The sequence below is a fragment of the Nycticebus coucang genome, chromosome 8 (genome assembly GCF_027406575.1).
Source record: "Nycticebus coucang isolate mNycCou1 chromosome 8, mNycCou1.pri, whole genome shotgun sequence".
Classification (NCBI taxonomy): Eukaryota; Metazoa; Chordata; class Mammalia; order Primates; family Lorisidae; genus Nycticebus; species Nycticebus coucang.
In genome coordinates this window covers 82,075,042-82,094,552 of record NC_069787.1, presented here as the reverse complement: position 1 = coordinate 82,094,552, position 19,511 = coordinate 82,075,042, and the positions used below count along the sequence as shown (strand labels likewise).

Sequence of the window (19,511 nt, the reverse complement as noted above, 5' to 3'; positions counted from 1 at the left end):
AAGATCAAAACCCAAGAAAAAGTGCAAGGACAGAAGAAAAGATGGGAGCTTACTTAATTCCATACTACAAGGATGTGTATACTACATGTGATCTTCTTAAAAAAGTCATCTGCCTCATAAAGAACACTGCGTGCAAAAGCATATGAAGAAACACAGGTAAGATGACATGCAGATCCTCTGGACAAGAAAACACTGCAGATGGTAATCAAATTACAAAGGCCACAACATTTTCTGGCTTATTCAAAAACCACAACCTGGTCTCCATTTCAAATTCTTAGTCAATGCATTAGAAATTGAGCAAATCAGCAGAAGATGTTGTCCAAAAACAGCTGTGATCTTGTCAATCCCTGCTCAAAATTGTTCAGGGCTACCCCCACCCCAATACCTATAGGTAAAACCCCGAAAACATTCAAGGCTCTCTATACTCTGTTGTAGCCTTAACTGGAATCACTTTTACTTCATAGGTCCAGTGTTTTAGTCGGAGCAGACTACTTGTCATTCCAAAAACCCACACTAATTTCCTGCCTTGGCTATTGTTCTGGGCTATCCCTCCCATCGGAGCTCATCTATCAAAATCTAATATCCCTCCTTTAACCCTCATACATATATAGTTTTTCCATGATGTCCATTCTGGCCCTTCCACGAGTAAATATGAGGACTACACTTCTCTTATAGCCCTTACTATATTCTGTATAACATTGTTGAGTGCGGTTCCATTTTCTTACTATATGGTGAACTCTAAATTTGGGGATGGTGTCAAATTTCATCTCACTATCCATCTCACTATCCATAAGGGCCACACATGGTTAAATAATAAATGTACAGTAAATTAAACTGAATGCCTGCTACCAAATTTTCAATATGTACCTATAAAATGTGATGGCAGAAGGGCAGAAGTCTTCATTTTTAGTTGCTAGAAAAGTAGAATAAATGCTGAAGACAAAGACAAGAGAAAATACTCCTCGACATGGACTCCCAGCCTGTTATTAAATGGAGCTGACTATGCCATGCAACATCCTTCTCAGCTATCTCCATGCCAGACCCTAAGATCAACTGCAGAACCCTGAAAGCACAAGCTTAGACTTGGCTGGACTGCTATTGGCCCACGACACTATTTATGCTTACGCTAGATCTTTCTTTGGGAAGACTCAAGCTCTACAGCGACCTCACCTCATATATATTTAAAACTCCAGAAGAAACAGGTTGCGGTATCAGTCTTTTCATTTTACAGATCAAGAAAAATTATTTATTTAGCAGAAACATTTGCAGCAAAGTTAAAACTTTGTAACAAGCTAACTTTAAACTGTCTACTCCATTTCAAATGTAAATTGCTCTTTTAAGTCCAAAATGGATATAATAAAAGAAAGCTATAATTCATTAGCTTTGTTTAAAAAAAAAAAAATAAATAAGGAAATAATGTAGTTTAGCTATCCTTGAAGTCTTTTTTTAAGTCTTTAAGGAAAAAAGACACAATTACTATCAATTAATATTTCCCCTCTGTGATGCGTATTCACATACCAAGTATTATTTTAATTTGAAAACTATTTGATGTAATGAAATGTGATTTCTACGGACATTAAGGATTCAAATGATTTCTAGCCCACTCCTGATGTTTAGCTGAATCTCCAGTCCATAAATCTCCAATATATAAATTCATGTGTAAGATATTTCTTATGCATGCTCTTATGTTTTTAATATATTTACCAAATCAGTGCCCAAATTAGCTTAGCATCATATGACTCAGCAACTCCCACATACCCATACATTAAAAGATTTAATTGCTTCCAAGGAGAGAAAACTCTCTATTCCACTCTTGGCCAAGGTACATAGACAAATGTAAAATTCCATAAAGGTAAAAAGTTGTAACAATGTCTTAAACAGAAACTGCTTTAAATAAAAAATTTTGTTTGAATTTCCCTAAAAGTATTTAATTCTTTGTAAGATATTTTTACGAAACGTTCAATATAAGATTCTTTTAAAAAAGACTACAGGGACTACAAATAAGACTAAGAGAAGGACCTACATTCAAGGACCTTACAAAAAATGTAACATTCTAAAACCAGATTAGCCAAGCATTATTACTTACATGGTGTGGTAATTTTTTTTTTTTTCTCACAGTGCTTGTGTCAAGTAAATGTGGCAATTTCTATATAGTCAATATTCCACATATATGGAAAATGATTTTCTTACAGTGACTAAAGTAAAATACATCTAAATCCTCCTAGGTAGCCACTCTTAGTACAGTAAGTTCCAATACCCTTCATAGTATCCTAAAGCCTCCTTGAAAATGAAATCTATTGTTCTAACTTGAAGATCTGAAGTCAAAAGAAAAATGGCCACATGCTTCACAAATTTCTCTTAAGTTAATGAAATTTTAATTTTTAGTATTCAGTGTCATCCAAAAGCATTTTAAACATTAATGTTTTATAAATGTAACAAACACATATATATGCAAGATCTGCCAATTCACTTTAGTAAACCAAGAGCAATACCATAAATTACCCATTACCTACTATTAGCAGGTAGAATCTGCTAATATGTGTATTAAAAACAGAACATATTTTCTTTTAAATTAAGCCACATGCCAAATCACCAGATTTGATTTATACCTTAGTCTCACGACCCATCATATACTCATAAAGCACTTTCCGCAAATATTCAAACTCGGTAGGTTCTCCAAGGAGTGAGACATCAGTATGGTACAAATTGCCACCTGTCAAACAAAAACAGATCAAACTATAAAGACAAAACCAGATTAACTACTTATTACTTAGAAAAATACACGAACTAAAAACAGTCAATGGAACAAAGAGATTTTATATTAATTATTCTGTACTGTACTGTATACATACATATACCCTAAATATTCCAATTGGGACATTTTATTCTTGGAAGAGAAAACATGGGTTATTATAACAATTTTATATCTCGCATTTTGTTCTCTTCCTCCTGGCCTTTTATTGTAAGTTTACATTTACTTTAGGCTTAGAATTCATTCACTCATTCAAGATGAATGGAATCTTGCTCTATCACCCAGCCTGGAATGCACAGGTGCAATCATAGCTCACTATAACCTCAAACTCTTGAGCTCAAGCAATCCTCCCACCTTGGCCTCCCATAGTTGTAGGATAGGTGTGAGATAGATTACTTTTTCCTATTAAAGATCATTTATTGATCATTTAACATTACTTAAGTAGTAAGGTTTTCTGCCATCCTTTCTAAAGAGACAAAGGAGACAGGTGGTATGGGGGAAGTTTACATCCCACAGCACTCTACTAGAATAAGTATACAAACAACCCTAAGGAAAACTGTAGGCATTCATCTACCACATACGACGACTTAAGTTTATATAAACTCCTGAATGTGACCAAAATTTTAAATCTTACAATTTGACGAATCCAACTGTACAACTGCCAGAAACTAATATACACTTTTTATCTTTTAAAAATATTCTGAAATCCTCATTCTCTTGCAAGTACAAAATGAAACTCAGGAGGGGACACATTCCTGATAATTTTAATTTGTAAAACAGATCTCATGCTTCAAGGGCAGAACTAAAGGTAAAACCTTCAATTGCTTACATTTTGTTCATGGCTATTAACTCTATAAACACAATTATACAAACACAACTTGAAAACACAGTTTTTCTAAGAGTAATAATAAAGAGTTAACAGGCATTTAACAATTCTCAAACAGATACTCATCAAAATGAGGTAAGTCTAATGCATCATTTGCTAAAGAATTTAATGATGAAGTGGAAAAAACTCATCAAAAATATCATTCTTCATGGGACTCTCCAAGTTCAATGTTCTACCACGGGCATTATTTGTTAGGGAGTCTGGTTCAACTTCACATGGATTTTTCTTGGTGCGGCTGCAATAAATATGATCCTGTCCTAGATATGTGTTCTGGGAAAGACTGTTTGATTCACCAGGTGCTGGAGCTGGTATACTGTTATCTCCCATTTCCAAATACCTAAAGTCAGATTCCCCATTCCCTGATAGCTCTGTTGAAACAACAGTTGTAGGAGACAATAATTCTGCGAAAATTTCTTCATGACTTTGACTACTGTACAGGGAAACACCAGAAACAGTGGTGCATCCAGCCTTCTTATCTGCAATGTCAATTTGATGCAGCAGTTCATTTAACAAGTCTTCTATAGATTCACAATCATTTGGAGACCAACCCTGAGGCACTTCTTCTAAATTTTCACTCGGAAGTTTTCCACTTTGGTGGGGGGGAGATGTAAGAGCAGCTAATTTCTTCTTTTTTCCTTTTAGTTTTTTAAGAAGTTTTAGGCCAACTTTACGAATCTGATCCTCAACTGAGCCTCCGTGTTTACTGAAGAAACACAATTTTCATTTCCACAAGAATTGTGGTTGAGGTGAGCTCCATTTGAGGCCCTTTCATCCTTCTTCACAGCTTCAGAAGCAGCAGTGGTATTAGCACATGGGTGAGCAGCAGTGCTACTGGACGATGGAGGACCTGCTGGAGGCCTACTCACTGGAGGAGGCTTACTTGTACCCCTAGATTTCCTGGATACCCGGCTGGCCTTCCGGTTTATTCCTTTAGTTTTAAAGCCACCAAAATTATTTGCCCCTTTAACTGAAGGCTGCAGATGACTTACAGTGTTTCTACTATGAGCTGAAACACAAGGTGGCATAAAAGAAGCACCCCTGCTTAATAAGCCTTTAACCCAACTTCCCACAAATGGTTTCTTTGGATTTTCTTTCACAGACTGACTCTGTAGTGACTTAGCTGTTATGTTTGGAGCATCTGCTGCGGTTTCTTTTTTCTTCAAATTAGATACCTGAGATATAGCTTGTTCTGGTTTTAATTTCTCAGTTTTTGGTATAAGGAACTGTTTTAACTGAGCATCTGTCTCAATTTCTACTGACTTCATTTCCTGTATGAGATCAGCAGCATGAATATTATCCACAGACACAGCAATTACAGCATCTTCTATATTCAGCTGTACTGGCTGCATGCTTGTATTTGCAACTTGAGATGGAAAGTTTAAATCCACAAACTGGTCATGGATAAGATTTTCTTTACACGGACTTGATACTGTAGAAGTCATCAGTGATTCTTGTGACTGCAAGGTATTTGTTTTGACAATTCCTATATTTTCTGCCACAGGTTTATTTGCTAACAGGAAAGCTTCAGAGTTAACCTGAAAAACTGAGGCAGTTTTCTGGATAGTTTTCTTCAAGTGTCAAAGGTAAAATATTACTGTCAACCAAAACTTTTGGACTTAAAAGTAAATGATCTCCGTGAGCTACAACTTTGCCCTGTGGAATAGTTTGAGAAGCAACTGACATAACTGTGGTGTGAATTACCGAGGTTGTTTCAGATGAGGGATCATTACCCACAGAACACAAAGCTGAAGGTACTGGTTTCTCATCACTGAAAAGTGAAGACACTGGTTTCTCATCACTGGAAGCTGAAGACACTGGTTTCTCACCACTGGAAGCTGCAGACCCTGGTTTCTCATCACTGGAAGCTGAAGACACTGTTTTCTCACCATTGGAACCTGAAGACACTAGTTTCTCATCACTGAAAGCATGTTGATCATTAGACTTTTTAAGCAGGGGGCAAGCAGCTTCTTTATCTGTTACTTGAGCTGTTTTTCTTTCCCAAATAACAATATGTATCTCTAAAGCAGGAACTTCAAAGTTCTCTTGCCTTTCAGAATGTAGGCCATTTAAGTCATCACATTCTAACCAACTTCAATCAGCATCTAAAAATCCATGTTATAAAATTATTTGCTTGGTACTGAATTACAGAAGTTACTTGATAAAGACAACCTTCAAAATGAAATGCATACTGCTGCAAGTCATTCTGTGGTAAACCTTGTACGAAGTGCAACATGAAAATGGGAGAAGCTTTTTCCAATGCCATTTTTCATATTTGTGACTTATCATTGCAACTGTTACACGGACCAAAATGGGCAGCATTAAGTGGGTGCCACTCAGGGGTGATACTTGTAAAGGTGACCAAACTCTTCATATACCTCATTGCTGAGTATCACTATGGTCACCTTCAAAGTACTCCCCCTTGGGAAGCTGTGTACTGATGTCAGCACCTAGTCCACCCTTCAAAGAAATTTTGGAACTCCTTTTCTGGAATGGCCATCAGAACTTGATGTCCTGTTTGAATAGCAGTGTCCACACTGTGAACATTCGAAGTCCCAAGAAAAAGAATACAGAAAGAGTTTTTCAATGTGGGGCTCTATTTTTAAGAGCACAGGAAATGCAAACACAGGGCTTTCCATATAACCTAATGTGCATCTAAGCTGGGGCTGAAGTCTACTAAAAATTTCATCTCTGACTTCATTCAGACAGGTCTTTATTTCTGCTGTCTGAATTAAGTATTTTACAATCTCCATCTTTAACTCCATCCAATTGATTGGCATACAAAAGCTTATTTGCTTGATTATATTTTGTGAATAGCTGCCAGAATACAACAGAGTCCTCCTTAGAGCACAGTTGAGTCACAGTGTTCTTTAATCCTTCCAAGTGCACCAAAGCTGACAGGATACAGTCTAACCAACAGAGAGCATAAGCATTTTTCCACTGGACACATAAAGCCTGGTGAAATGATGTACGTTTGCTCTCCAATGCCATTTCCAGTTCAGATGTACATCCTTCATTTTGAGGGGAAGTCCCCACAGTTCCAGAGACATCAACTGTAGTAGGATCTTTTTCAGATCCAAGTTCTCTTGCCTTTCAGAATGTAGGCCATTTAAGTCATCACATTCCAACCAACTTCAATCAGCATCTAAAATCCATGTTATAAAATTATTATTTGCTTGGTACTGAATTACAGAAGTTACTTGATAAAGACAACCTTCAAAATGAAATGCATACTGCTGCAAGTCATTCTGTGGTAAGCCTTGTACGAAGTGCAACATGAAAATGGGAGAAGCTTTTTCCAATGCCATTTTGGAAAAATGGCAAAATTGAACTTGCTGAGTCAACAATATCAGCTTCCAAAATCTCATTTTGCTCCAAGGAATCAGCTGTCTTAATTGAATTTGATGAGGTTTCATCATATACTTCTCCGTTATGTTTGCTATTCAAAATCTGTTCACCATCAATAACAATATAATTTCTAGTCTTTTTGGAATTTGCTAAAAGAAGTGAATCTTTACAGTTGGCTTTCAAGATCTTTCTTTTTTGAGGCTTATTGGAGTATGACACTCTTCTGAATCAGGAGAAATTAGTTTACTAAGTGATTTAGAGCCCAAAAGATAGATGCACTGCAGATCTTCACACAAAAAGATTCTTGAAAACTAATTCGGTAAGTCTGTAAGACTTTTAACTTCCCCTTCTCTTTACAAGCAGGGCAATACCCATCTGCCGTAACTTTAGCTGAATCATAATTCTGCTGCAGGCACTCCCCTTCTTCGTACTAGGTCGACCAAGTCCTGTTCCAGCTTGAGAGTCATACCACCTACTTGCAACATTCAACTCACGTTACCCTCGGACTGCTCCTCCCCCACCCGCGTCTCCGCTGCAGTTACACTGTTTTTTAAAAGCAAAATTGTAACAACTGAAATGTTCACCAATAGAAGAATAAGTAAAGTGTGGTATAAAGATATAACATATTATTAAATTCAGCACTGAAATGGTCAAATTATAACTTCACATATTAGAATGAATCTCAAAATCATGTATCAGTACCAAAAAAAAGTTATGTAAGATAAATAAAGTATGGTAGCATTTCTAAACAGCCAAACCCACAAAACATTAAAAACAAATCTTTTTAAGGGAACTAGTTACACTGTTAATATAACCGTGATACCCTTGGGAAAGAACAAAGGGATATAAGGATTATAGGAAAAAAGAAAATTATGTATGACACTAAATTGAAACTAACCAAAAGAATCAACACAATTCTCTGAGCATTGCTGAGCAGTGATTCAGCCTATAGTTTTAAGCTGAGAATTGCATACTGTGATTTAGCTGCTGTGAATAATCTTTGCAGCAAGAATCACCTCTGCAGTAAGTATAGAAAACTTGCAGGTTGGCTTTTACATTTTTTTTTGAGGAGCACCAGTTTGGAAAGAATCATTGAATTTAGTTAAAAGTTATATAGAATCTTATGTTATTTCATAACAATAAGAAAGAGATTTCAAAAACATAAAAGAATGCTAAATGGCTTTGATTGATACCCTCATGATTCCCATGAGAAAACAGAAAGGTTTATAAAACATTAAGCAAAATAAACTATTCTTCATACATCGAGGCAGTGAAATTGAACTTTAGAGAGCAGATAATTATTACAAGATTATCAAAGATCATTATTATCTCAAGGGAACCACTATATAAAAACTCAAGCTCGTCTTTAAAATCCTTTGTAAGACAAATACCGGCCCCGTACCCGCAGCTCAGTGGTTAGGGCACCAGCCACCTACACCGGGGCTGGCAGGCTCAAACCCAGTCCAGGCCTACTAAACAACAGTGACAACTACAAAAAAAAAAAAAATAGCAGAGTGCTGTGCCAGCTACTTAGGAGGCTGAGACAAGAGAAGCACTTAAGCCCAAGAGTTTGAGGTTGCTGTGAGCTGTGACATCACGGCACTCTACTGAGGATGTCTACTAATGAGTGTGTGTACATGGATTACATAAATGTTCACATAAATACATAAGAGTCTGAAAAATATACATAAATTGTGAACTGAGTGCATTTGAAATGTGAAGAATAAAGTAGGATCTTGCAATTTCACTTACACATTGCAACACTGTTTTTTTAAAACAATAAATGTACACAAAGTTTTATTTTAGATTACCATCATTCCTTCCTTAAAATTAGTTGTTACAAGAACAAAGGCAAAATACAGGGTGTCCATAAAGTTCACATGCAATTTAAAATAGTTTATTGTACATAAACTTTATGGACAACAAGTATATTCACTGTAAAGAATACAGTGGAATACTATTCAGCCACTGTGGAATACTATTCAGCCTTTAAAAAGGAGAAAATCCTGTCATTTGGGACAACATGGATGAAATGAGAGGAGATTATGTTAACTGAAATAAGGCAGGCACAGAGAGGCAAATATTGCAAGATCTCACTTACACATGGAATCTAAAAATGTTGAACTCACAGCAGTAGAGTAGAATGGTAGCTATAAGAGAATGTGGTGAGTGGAGAGATGTTTTTTCAAAGGATATGAAACGTCAGGAATATGTTCAAGAGATCTATTGTACAATATGGAGTTTATAGTTAAAAACAAAGTATGGTATTCTTGAAAATCACTAACAGAGTAGATTTTAAGTGTTCTTACCACAGAAAAAATGGTATCTAAGGTAATGCACTGTTAGCTCAATTTATCCATTCTGCAATGAATATATATTTTAAACCATATTATACACAATTTATATTTATATAATTATTTAACAATTAAAAATAATTTTAAAATGAGGAAAAAATGGATTAGCAAAGGCAAAAATAAAAATTACCCATAAATCTAACAATATGAGACAACATGAATAATACGAGAAATCATTCTCACCTTTGTAAGGTGTCCCCACAGTAGTTGTGTATACATTCTCTTCATATTTCTTCAAACGGTCTTCTAAATTGTGAATCTAAAAATAACAAATATTCAAACTGTAAGATTCATGTGGAAACCGTGTGTGAGAAGAAAAATCACTAGATTTTTTGAAGCTGAAGACAGAACTTAGGCAAATAAAATCAAAATGGTTTTTTAGACATAATACCTAAACCATAGACAACACACACACAATATATATAAATTAGATTTTACTATAATTAGAAACTTTGAGCACCAAACAACAGTATTAAGAAAGTGAAGACAACATACACAATGGTAGAAAATATATGCAAATCATATATCTGGTAAGAAATTAGTATCCAGAATATATAAAGAGCACTTACAACCTAAACAACAAAAAGACAACGAAACTAAAAAATAATTAAAGAACTTGAATAGATATTGTTCCAAGGAGTCAACAAGCAGATAAAAAAGATGCTCAACATCATTCGTCATTACAGAAATGCAATGAGATTAAAATTAAACAGATTAAAATTAAAATTCCAAATTACCACAGTGAGATACCACTTTATACTGACTAGGATGGCAGTAATCAAAAACTTGTTGGAGATGACAGGGAGACACTGAAGTCCTTATACTTTGTTGATGGTAATGTAAAATGGTACAGCCATTATGGAAAACAGTTTGACAATTCCTCAAAAAGCTAAATATAAAATTACCATATGATTCAGCAATTTCACTCCTAGGTATACACCAAATTACTAGAAATATGTGTTTGGACAAAAACTTGCACATAAATTTTCCTAGCAGAACTGCTTGTTACAGACAAAAGGTGGAAACAATCCAAATGTCTATCAATTGATGAATGGACAAACTGCAGTATATCCGTACAATGGGATATTATTCAGCTATAAAAAACAATAAAGTCAATATTGATATATGCTACAACATGGATGAATCTTGACAACATTAAGTTAAATGAAAAAAGCTAGATATAAAACATCATGTATGTATGATTCCATTTGTATGAAATACTCAGAATCGGCAAATCCAGATTAGTGGCTGACAGGGTTTGGGGTTAGAGGTAATAAGGAGTGACTGCTTACTGGGTATGGGGGTTTACTTTTGAGATAATGAAATACTCTGGAACTAGATAATGGTTTCACAACATTATAAATGAACTAAATGTCAATGAACTGTGTACTTTAAAGTGATTGAAATGTTAACTTTTATGTATATCTCCCTGCAATAAAAAATAAACTAATGCAAAAATTGTTGCACTAGAATAGTTTTCAAGATTTGAGGATGTTAAAAGAATTTTAAAGTAGTAATCTTGAGAATAGATTTTAAAAGCTGAACCACTGGCGAAACAGAAGAAAAGTGAAATTGGGATTTATTACCTCTGTTTATATAATTTTTTTTTTCTTTTAAGACAAAGTCCCTCTATGTCACCCTTGGTAGAGTGCTGTAGTATCACAGCTCACAGCAACCTGAAACTCTTAGGCTGAAGCGATTCTCTTGCCTCCCAAATAGTAGGGACTACAGGCACCCGCTATGATGCCCAACTATTCTTTTCTTGCAGTTGTTTAGCTGGCCCGGGCCAGGTTCGAACCTGCCACCCTCAGTGTATGTGGCTGGCACCGTGACCACTGTGCTACAGGCACCAAGCCTATAATTTTTAAAAATACTAAGAAAATTTCAGACCCATTGAAGAATGTATAGAATAACTAATGCCTATATACCAACCTGTCATCCATTTTCAACAATATCAACATTTTTATCTGTATGAATTTCAAAAGAATTAGAAAGTCCCTAGAGATGAAATCTTAAAACTTAACCTGCTGACTTGAGCCATTATTTCTCCAGAGTTTAGAAAAAGACTTTACTAAAGATCATGCACCACATAAACTGGTGTGTGCATACCTGTACTTCTTTGAAGAGGTATATGCATGGTCCTATTTAAATTGAATTAATTACACATATTGTCCATGGATAAACTATGGAGAAATCATATTAAATTAGGACAATTTAACCACAAGGAAAAAGTACCCCAGACTGGTGTCAATGTATTTTCTCTCTGATAAAACCAAAAAATTACTTCTTTTTAGAACTTAAATTATTATGAATTATATAAATACGAATGTTATCCAAAATAGCAAGCACTAGCAACAAAGGGATGCAAATGTTCTTGTTTAAATATATGTGATCGTGCATTTACAGACATAGACTTTAGCATCTTTGGATTTGGAAATGAAATTTCTTGTGTAAGACAGATGAATATTCAAATACATACTAACATAAATTTATTTCAAAATAGAAAGCACACACACACAAAAAAAAAAAGAAAGAAAAGAAAAGGCACCAATTAGGCTGTACCTGTTCTCTGAACTCTTGCTCTTTCAATTTTGAATCACTGATTAAAGTTGTCTTCTGTGCTAGTTGTGTCTGAAAAAAAGAGTTAGATCTGAAATGTATATGGGCTTCATTATTGCCTGGACATATTTCTGTACTGCTTAGGAATTTTTCCTTGTTAAAACAGACTCTTTATGGTTTAACTTACAAAACAGAATGCTCCTAAAAAGTACAACCTTGAGTGAAATTCAAAGAGCTAGTCTTACCTGTAGTTCTACAATTGTTACCTGAAAGTAGAAAAGAAAGAGTGTATACAATAAATCTGTAAGTAAAAAAACAATAATATAGAGCAATAGAAAAATACAAGTAAATAATTAGTCAGAATTATAGTCTTAAGGGAGTGGTTAGACCAGATATGGCAACTTCCAATATTTGCTTTTTAAACAAATATTCTATTTTGTTCAACAAAATATTATAGTACAAATACACACAAGCATAGGTAAACACAGAGAAAAAATAAACTGAAAGGTCCCTCACTAAACATCTAACAATGATTACCCTTTGAGAAGGGAGGTGCCTACCAACAAGGTCTTTATTCTACATAGTTGTGTATATAAAATATGTTCATATATTATTTGTATAATTTTAAATAACTAAAGATACTAACATTTACTTAAAGCATATAAGCCCTTTGGGAAATTCCTAAAGCACTATTTTTGGGAATACCAGTCTGAGCTATAATCACAAATTATTTCTCATGAAACTCACACTACTATGCAATTTAAGATATCTAAAAGTACCAAAAGATGCTCAAGAGGAACAGTATAAAAACTTGTGAAAAAGACAACAGAAAAATTAAAAAAAATTTTTTTTGAAACAGAGTCTCACTTTCTCACCCTAGGTTGAGTACTATGGAGTCATAGCTCACAGCAACCTCAAATTCTTGGCCTCACGTGATCCTCTTGCCTCAGCCACCCAAGTAGCTGGGACTAGAGGCATCTGCCACAATGCCTGGCTATTTTTTTTTTTTTTTGTAGAGACAGAGTCTCACTTTATGGCCCTCGGAAGAGTGCCGTGGCCTCACACAGCTCACAGCAACCTCCAACTCCTGGGCTTAAGCAATTCTCTTGCCTCAGCCTCCCGAGTAGCTGGGACTACAGGCGCCCACCACAACGCCCGGCTATTTTTTTTTTTTTTTTTTGGTTGCAGTTTGGCCGGGGCTGGGTTTGAACCCGCCACCCTCGGCATATGGGGCCGGCGCCTTACTGACTGAGCCACAGGCGCCACCAATGCCTGGCTATTTTTAGAGAGAGGGTCTCACTCTGGCTCAGGCTGGGAAAAATAATTTTTTTTTAGAGGAGAAATAATTAAGGATATTTTCTCTTATGACACAAGTTAAAGGACTCAGAAGTCCTTCTGAGTATTAATTTCGTAATGTTTCAATACTCTATGGCAGCCTAACACAGTTGAAAATTCCACTATATGCAACATTAATACTTACTTTGATACTAAAGAAAAGTTCATGTTAGTGAAATACATGTATTTTCTCATAGGAAGTCATATTTAATAGTACTTAGTATAGTCAAGTAATAATCAAATAGTCAAAAAAAAAATTAAACAGAACTAACTTAGTATCTGTTAAAGGTTGAACCCTGGTGGCTCATGCCTATAATCCCAGGAACAAGAGGATTTTTTGAGCACAGAGTTCAAGACCAGCCTGGGCAATATAGTGAGATCCCATCTGAAAAAAAAATTAAAAATTAAAACTTAAAAAATAAATAAACGAGCAAGTAAGCAAGCTGGATGTGGTTTATCCTCACTACTCAGGTGGCTTAAGTTGAGCTCAAGAATCATTCAAGCCTAGGAGTTAAGGGTCACAGTGAGCTATGATCAATCCATTATACTCCAGCCTGGGCAACAGAGGGAGACCTTGTTCAAACCCAGCCCCGGCCAAACTGCAACAAAAAAATAGCCGGGCGTTGTGGCGGGTGCCTGTAGTCCCAGCTGCTCGGGAAGCTGAGGCAAGAGAATCGCGTAAGCCCAAGACTTAGAGGTTGCTGTGAGCCGTGTGACACCACGGCACTCTACCAAGGGCGGTACAGTGAGACTCTGTCTCTACAAAAAAATAAAAATAAATAAATAAATAAATAAATAAAAAGAAAAAGAAAGAAAAAAGAGCTATCAGAGAAATAAAGAAATGGTCTGCTCAGCTTTTTCAGTGCTTACAATTGAGATATACCTACCAAGTGGCACAGTGTTGCAAACCTCCTCTGCATTTTGGGAAAGTGATCCATGTAATTGGTTATCTGAAAAAGCTGTTATCTAGGAATGACATTCTGTATTGAATCTTCTCAAGGATAAGGTCATGAACAGTGTCTACTCAATTTCCTATTACCTTCATGACTACACTATGGAAAGGCCATCCTGTATGAGTGAAAACATTTTAGGAAGTAGAACAGTACATTAACAGCCTTCTCATGCACACCCATGTATCATGTGGGTATGCACTTTTTGGGGTGCACAGTGGGACTAGAAGCCACAGGGTAACACGGTCTATCTCTCATACTGTTAATATTACTTAAAGATTGTAATTTTTAAAAAATGCCTAGATATGCAGGGCCACTTCTCTTTGAATTCAGTCCAATTTTTCAAAATCATCCCATTGCATTTGTATCTGATCCAGAAACCAAGAAAGACAAATTTTTTTTCCTAAAGGTTCAAACTGAAAACATCATTTTTATGTGACTGCAACTAAGGATACATTACAGAGTAAAATATAAAATTTATATTACTTTATAGCACAAAATCTAAAAATCTAAACATATCATACTTATTATGAACCATTTTCGACTATGCTCCAAGGCTGTATTTTTCACTTTTCTCTGCTATCCTTTCTGCAGAAAAGAACAAGATGCACTAAGCTTTGAAGTCTGATAGACTGGGTTTATGTTCTCAGTACATTTATTCTGTGAGCTTGAACATGTTATTTAACCTCTTTGAACTTTAGTTTTACTGGCTATAAAATGGAGACAAGAATCTCTCTCAAAAAAAAAAACAAAACTTAAAAAAAATTTTAAAAAAGAATCTCTCTCAAAAGGTTTTTGTTAGCATTAAATTCAATAAATACACATATGCATTAGCACACAATTGTAGGAATGACAATGTTTTCAAGAAACATGCAGCAAACTCAAATTCCTCTCACATGATCATTGCCAGGGTTCTCCTCCTGCTGTAGCTTTTGCTCATATTTCTTCTGCAGCTCTTCAAGTTGAGTCTCCAGGTCCATTACTTTTGCAGTCATTTCTTCTTCACGAGCCTTTAAAATAAAATAATACTACATTAAAAAACATATGAAAAGGACACTGTAGGGAGGCAACGCAGCATGGAGAAAATTACCTCTGTAGGAGAAATAAACATAAGTTTTTGAGATACACACTATTGTTTTTAATTCATTACTGTGCTCTGAACACATTTTCCTTATGTCTCACTTTTAACTTTAAGCCCTTTTCAGAAAAATGCTGCTCCCAGGATATTCTCTTTCCTACCCTCACTCTTTGTCCTTACCCTAAAAAGCTCACCAAGTTGTTTTTTCCTCTTAGAGACCCCAGCTTTAAGGAACAATTAGGTGTGTAATAGAATTGTGACAGAACTACAAGATAGATCCTGTGTTTTAAGACTTCAGCTTTTTCTGTATTAGAATTTGATTTCTAGAAAATATTTATTAATATTTTCTGACAATATACTGGTCACAGGATGTTGTCGAATTGGGATTTTTGTCCCCTTTGGACAGGTTGCATAAACTGACAGATGGCCCTTTGTCTTAGTTCAGCAAATCTGTACATCTGTATACCTTCCCCCATATTGGCAATTCTTTGGGTTAAAATCTTCAACTAAAATCTATTTTTGGAAAAAAAATTAGTTACCATCTAATGTGTTGGTAACCAATGTAATATCTCCCTCTGTCCTGAACTCTGCAAAAAACAGACAAGGATGAACTAAGAAAAGCAATATATGCTGTATCATCAGTCCAGTGATCCTACTTATAGAATATGGCATACAAATGGTCCTTCCTTGGGTTTTGACCACTTTGGTAAATGCTTACATCCCTTCATTTGTCTTGGTGATTATCATAACTTAATATATAAAGTAATCATTCTTATAAACCTTGCAATAACCTTTGTGCTAAAAAACATTGGAATATTGATTTGATTTGAGTAATGAAGGCAAGTATTTGCTGAGTAATGAAGACTTAATAGGAAAATCAACCATAAACAAGTATCTGATTTTAACAGATGAGTTCCCCCAAAACAAGAAACATCATTCTCAAAACTGAAACAGACTATTAAGCACCAGAGCACAAAATAAGGCAATGAACCAGAGGACACTTGGAAAATCTAATTTTAAATTCTATTTGTCATGAAACTTTCTTAAGACTAATTGGGGGAGCTGTCCCTATCTGACTGCGGAACCTTGATGGATAACTGAAGAAAAGCCTCACTATCGTGGACGACCCAGCAGAAACGACCTGACTAGCTTTCTTTCACCTGAGAGCTTATCAGAAAAGGTTTTCCTGAGATTTCTGGGTAGTGCCTTTCAAAGGAGGAGTCAGAGCAAGATGGCGGCCGAGTAACAGCTTCCTTGCATCTAGACACTGTGAGTCTGGGGTGATAGGACTTCAGGCATCTCTGGCTGGTGGGATCTGCTTATCATCACCCCTGTGAGGATACAGGGAGTCAGCGAGAGACTTCTGGACCCCAAGAGGAGGACTAAAACAGTGGAAAACTGGCAAGTGGTCGCGTGTGTTCAATCTGTCTAAACCCGCCTGCAACTTCCACAGGCACGAGAACTTAAAGAGCAAGAGTAAGTGAAAGGAACAACTGTGCTTGGTAGACGCATATAGAACACTCCATCCCAAAGATAAAGAATATACATTCTTCTCATCACCCCATGGAACATTCTCCAAAATTGATCATATCCTGGGACACAAAACTAATATCAACAGAATCAAAAGAATTGAAATTTTACCTTGTATCTTCTCAGACCATAAGGCACTAAAGGTGGAACTCAACTCTAACAAAAATGCTCAACCCCACCCAAAGGCATGGAAATTAAACAATCTTCTGTTGAAGAACAGATGGGTGCAGGAAGAAATAAAATAGGAAATCATTAACTTCCTTGAGCATAAAAACAATGAAGACACAAGCTACCAAAACCTGTGGGATACTGCAAAAGCAGTTTTGAGAGGAAAATTCACCGCTTTAGATGCCTACATTCGAAAAACAGAAAGAGAGACATCAACAATCTCACAAGAGATCTATGGAATTGGAAAAAGAAGAACAATCTAAGCCTAAACTCAGTAGAAGAAAAGAAATATCCAAAATCAAATCAGAGATCAATGAAATTGAAAACAAAAGAATCATTCAGAAAATTAATGAAACAAGGAGTTGGTTTTTTGAAAAAATAAATAAAATAAATAAAACATTGGCCAGACTAACGAGGAATAGAAAAGTAAAATCTCTAGTAACCTCAATCAGAAATGATAAAGGGGAAATAACAACTGATCCCACAGAGATACAAGACATCATCTCTGAATACGACCAGAAACTCTATGCCCAGAAATTTGACAATGTGAAGGAAATGGATAAATATTTGGAATTGCACCCTCTCCCTAGACTCAGCCAGGAAGAAATAGAGCTCCTGAACAATTTTCAAGCACTGAGATCAAAGAAACAATAAAAAATCTTCCAACCAAAAAATGCCCTGGTCCAGATGGCTTCACTCCAGAATTCTATCAAACCTTCAAGGAAGAGCTTATTCCTGTACTGCAGAAATTATTCCAAAAAATTGAGGAAGAAGGAATCTTCCCCAACACATTCTATGAAGCAAACATCACCCTGATACCAAAACCAGGAAAAGACCCAAACAAAAAGGAGAATTTCAGACCAATCTCACTCATGAATATAGATTGAAAAATTCTCAACAAAATCCTAGCCAACAGATTACATCTTATCATCAAAAAAGTCATTCATCAGCTGAGGCATGATTCTCTGATTCATGCATCCTTAATCATCAAATGTTTCTTGGCATACAGTGAAATAAGGCTTGGAGTTACAATAGAATCTGTAACCCAACCAAGAATAATTTACATTATTTTGCTTTTCAAAATGTCCTTAGAGTCCAAACTACTCACTAACATTCACAGTTTACCTTCACCGCATATCTTCATGGCTTATCTTATTATGGCAGTGTGTTAGTGGCATATAATACTAATGACAATGTGACATTAGCAGTTATAAGTACTTTGAACTAACCTACTAAATATAAAATATTTGGTTGATACATTCCATTTTGTCCCCCATCTCTTTTCTCCCTTGAGACCAATAAAAACCCAGCAAACTGGATAAGGATGGAATAAATTTGCCTGGCTTACCCAGAAAGATAATAGCTCAGTTAAGCAGCCACACTCAGACACACACTGACTATCCCATTATTTAGACTTCACACAAGCACAAGCTCTCAATTCTTAGTCTAGTTCTCTCATAGTTCAGTATGAATCTGTGAGGAAAATGGTAAAGAGAATCTATTCTCCACCTTAGTAACTCACAGCTGCGTTAATACCACAAATGCACTGTACTGCCTGGTTAGTAGAATCTGGTCAGGAAACTATAATCCTAGTAGAAATCAATTAGAGGATATAAATCTGCATATAGTACAAAAGTACTAATTTGGATAATATTGAGCCCCCAAAAACCTCTTCATATTAGAAAAATAGGAAATTTCAGTATTATGAAATCTATAGCTAAATTTCAAAAGTGAAAGAGAAAATAAGGTACATCAAGGATTTCTTCATATCTTCTAGCTGTTCTTTTTAGATCATCATCTTTCTCTGCAATTTTTTTATGTAATTGATTTGTCTCTTCTTGATGGCTTTCCAGAAGTTCAGCCTCCACCTCCTGGGCCTTATCTAATAAATAAAAATGGACATATACACACAAGAAAACACATTAGTCAAGAGATAATAATTATATCTTATTTAAGAACCCTCAGCCCAAACCCTCAGTCCAAAACTATTAATAGTTTTATCAAACTATTTTGATAAAATATAATTTCACATAAGCATTGCAAAATGCTTGATGAGACATCTAGCCTACCAGTGATCAAATGCAGCCTCTTCCTGAGCAAAAGTGTCCTTATAAGTTAATTAATTAGCTAATTTTTTCAGGTGCTTTCACCTGCTCCTCCTCTCCTTAAGGCAAGTCACTGCCAGGCAGCATAGGCCTCCCATTAGAGAACATTCTTGGGCAAAGATCATTTCTTTGCCAGTTTAATAACTTAACTTCTTTTTTTCTTGAGACAGAGTCTCGCTCTATAACCCAAGGTAGAGTGCAGTGGCTGCATTATAATTCACTGCAACCTCAAAAGCCTAGGCTCAAGCCAACCTCCTACCTCAGCCTCCTAAGTAACTGGGACTACATGAGCGTGCCACCATGCCTGGCTAGATTTTCTATTTTTAGTAGAGAAAGGGTCTCATTGGTGCTCAGGATTGTCTCAAACTCTTGACCTCAGGCAATCCTCCTGCCTCAGCCTCCCAGAATGCTAGGATTATAGGTATAAACCACTGCACCCAGACCGGAGT

The 19,511-nt window shown here is 35.8% G+C and overlaps 1 protein-coding gene and 1 pseudogene across 8 annotated transcripts in view; both read right to left on the bottom strand.

The window, feature by feature from the left end:
• Positions 1–19,511, bottom strand: part of GOLGA4 (golgin A4) — a 126,987-nt gene that overhangs the window by 14,797 nt on the left and 92,679 nt on the right. For 5 of the 7 annotated variants that reach the window (XM_053599250.1, XM_053599252.1, XM_053599251.1 and 2 more), the window contains 6 exons: positions 18,709–18,839; positions 15,078–15,191; positions 12,142–12,162; positions 11,900–11,968; positions 9,521–9,596; positions 2,610–2,713 (listed from right to left, as the gene is read on the bottom strand). In XM_053599250.1, coding sequence (XP_053455225.1) covers positions 2,610–2,713; positions 9,521–9,596; positions 11,900–11,968; positions 12,142–12,162; positions 15,078–15,191; positions 18,709–18,839 — 515 coding nt within the window. The remainder of the gene's footprint in view (positions 1–2,609; positions 2,714–9,520; positions 9,597–11,899; positions 11,969–12,141; positions 12,163–15,077; positions 15,192–18,708; positions 18,840–19,511) is intronic. The other 2 variants (XM_053599253.1, XM_053599256.1) reach the window with 1 other exon arrangement.
• LOC128592340 (SUMO-specific isopeptidase USPL1-like) lies at positions 3,679–8,182 on the bottom strand (annotated as a pseudogene). Its single transcript, XR_008381844.1, has 5 exons — positions 8,177–8,182; positions 6,968–7,413; positions 6,142–6,718; positions 5,534–6,020; positions 3,679–5,383 (listed from the first exon to the last, which is right to left on the bottom strand). The product of XR_008381844.1 is annotated as an SUMO-specific isopeptidase USPL1-like (transcript).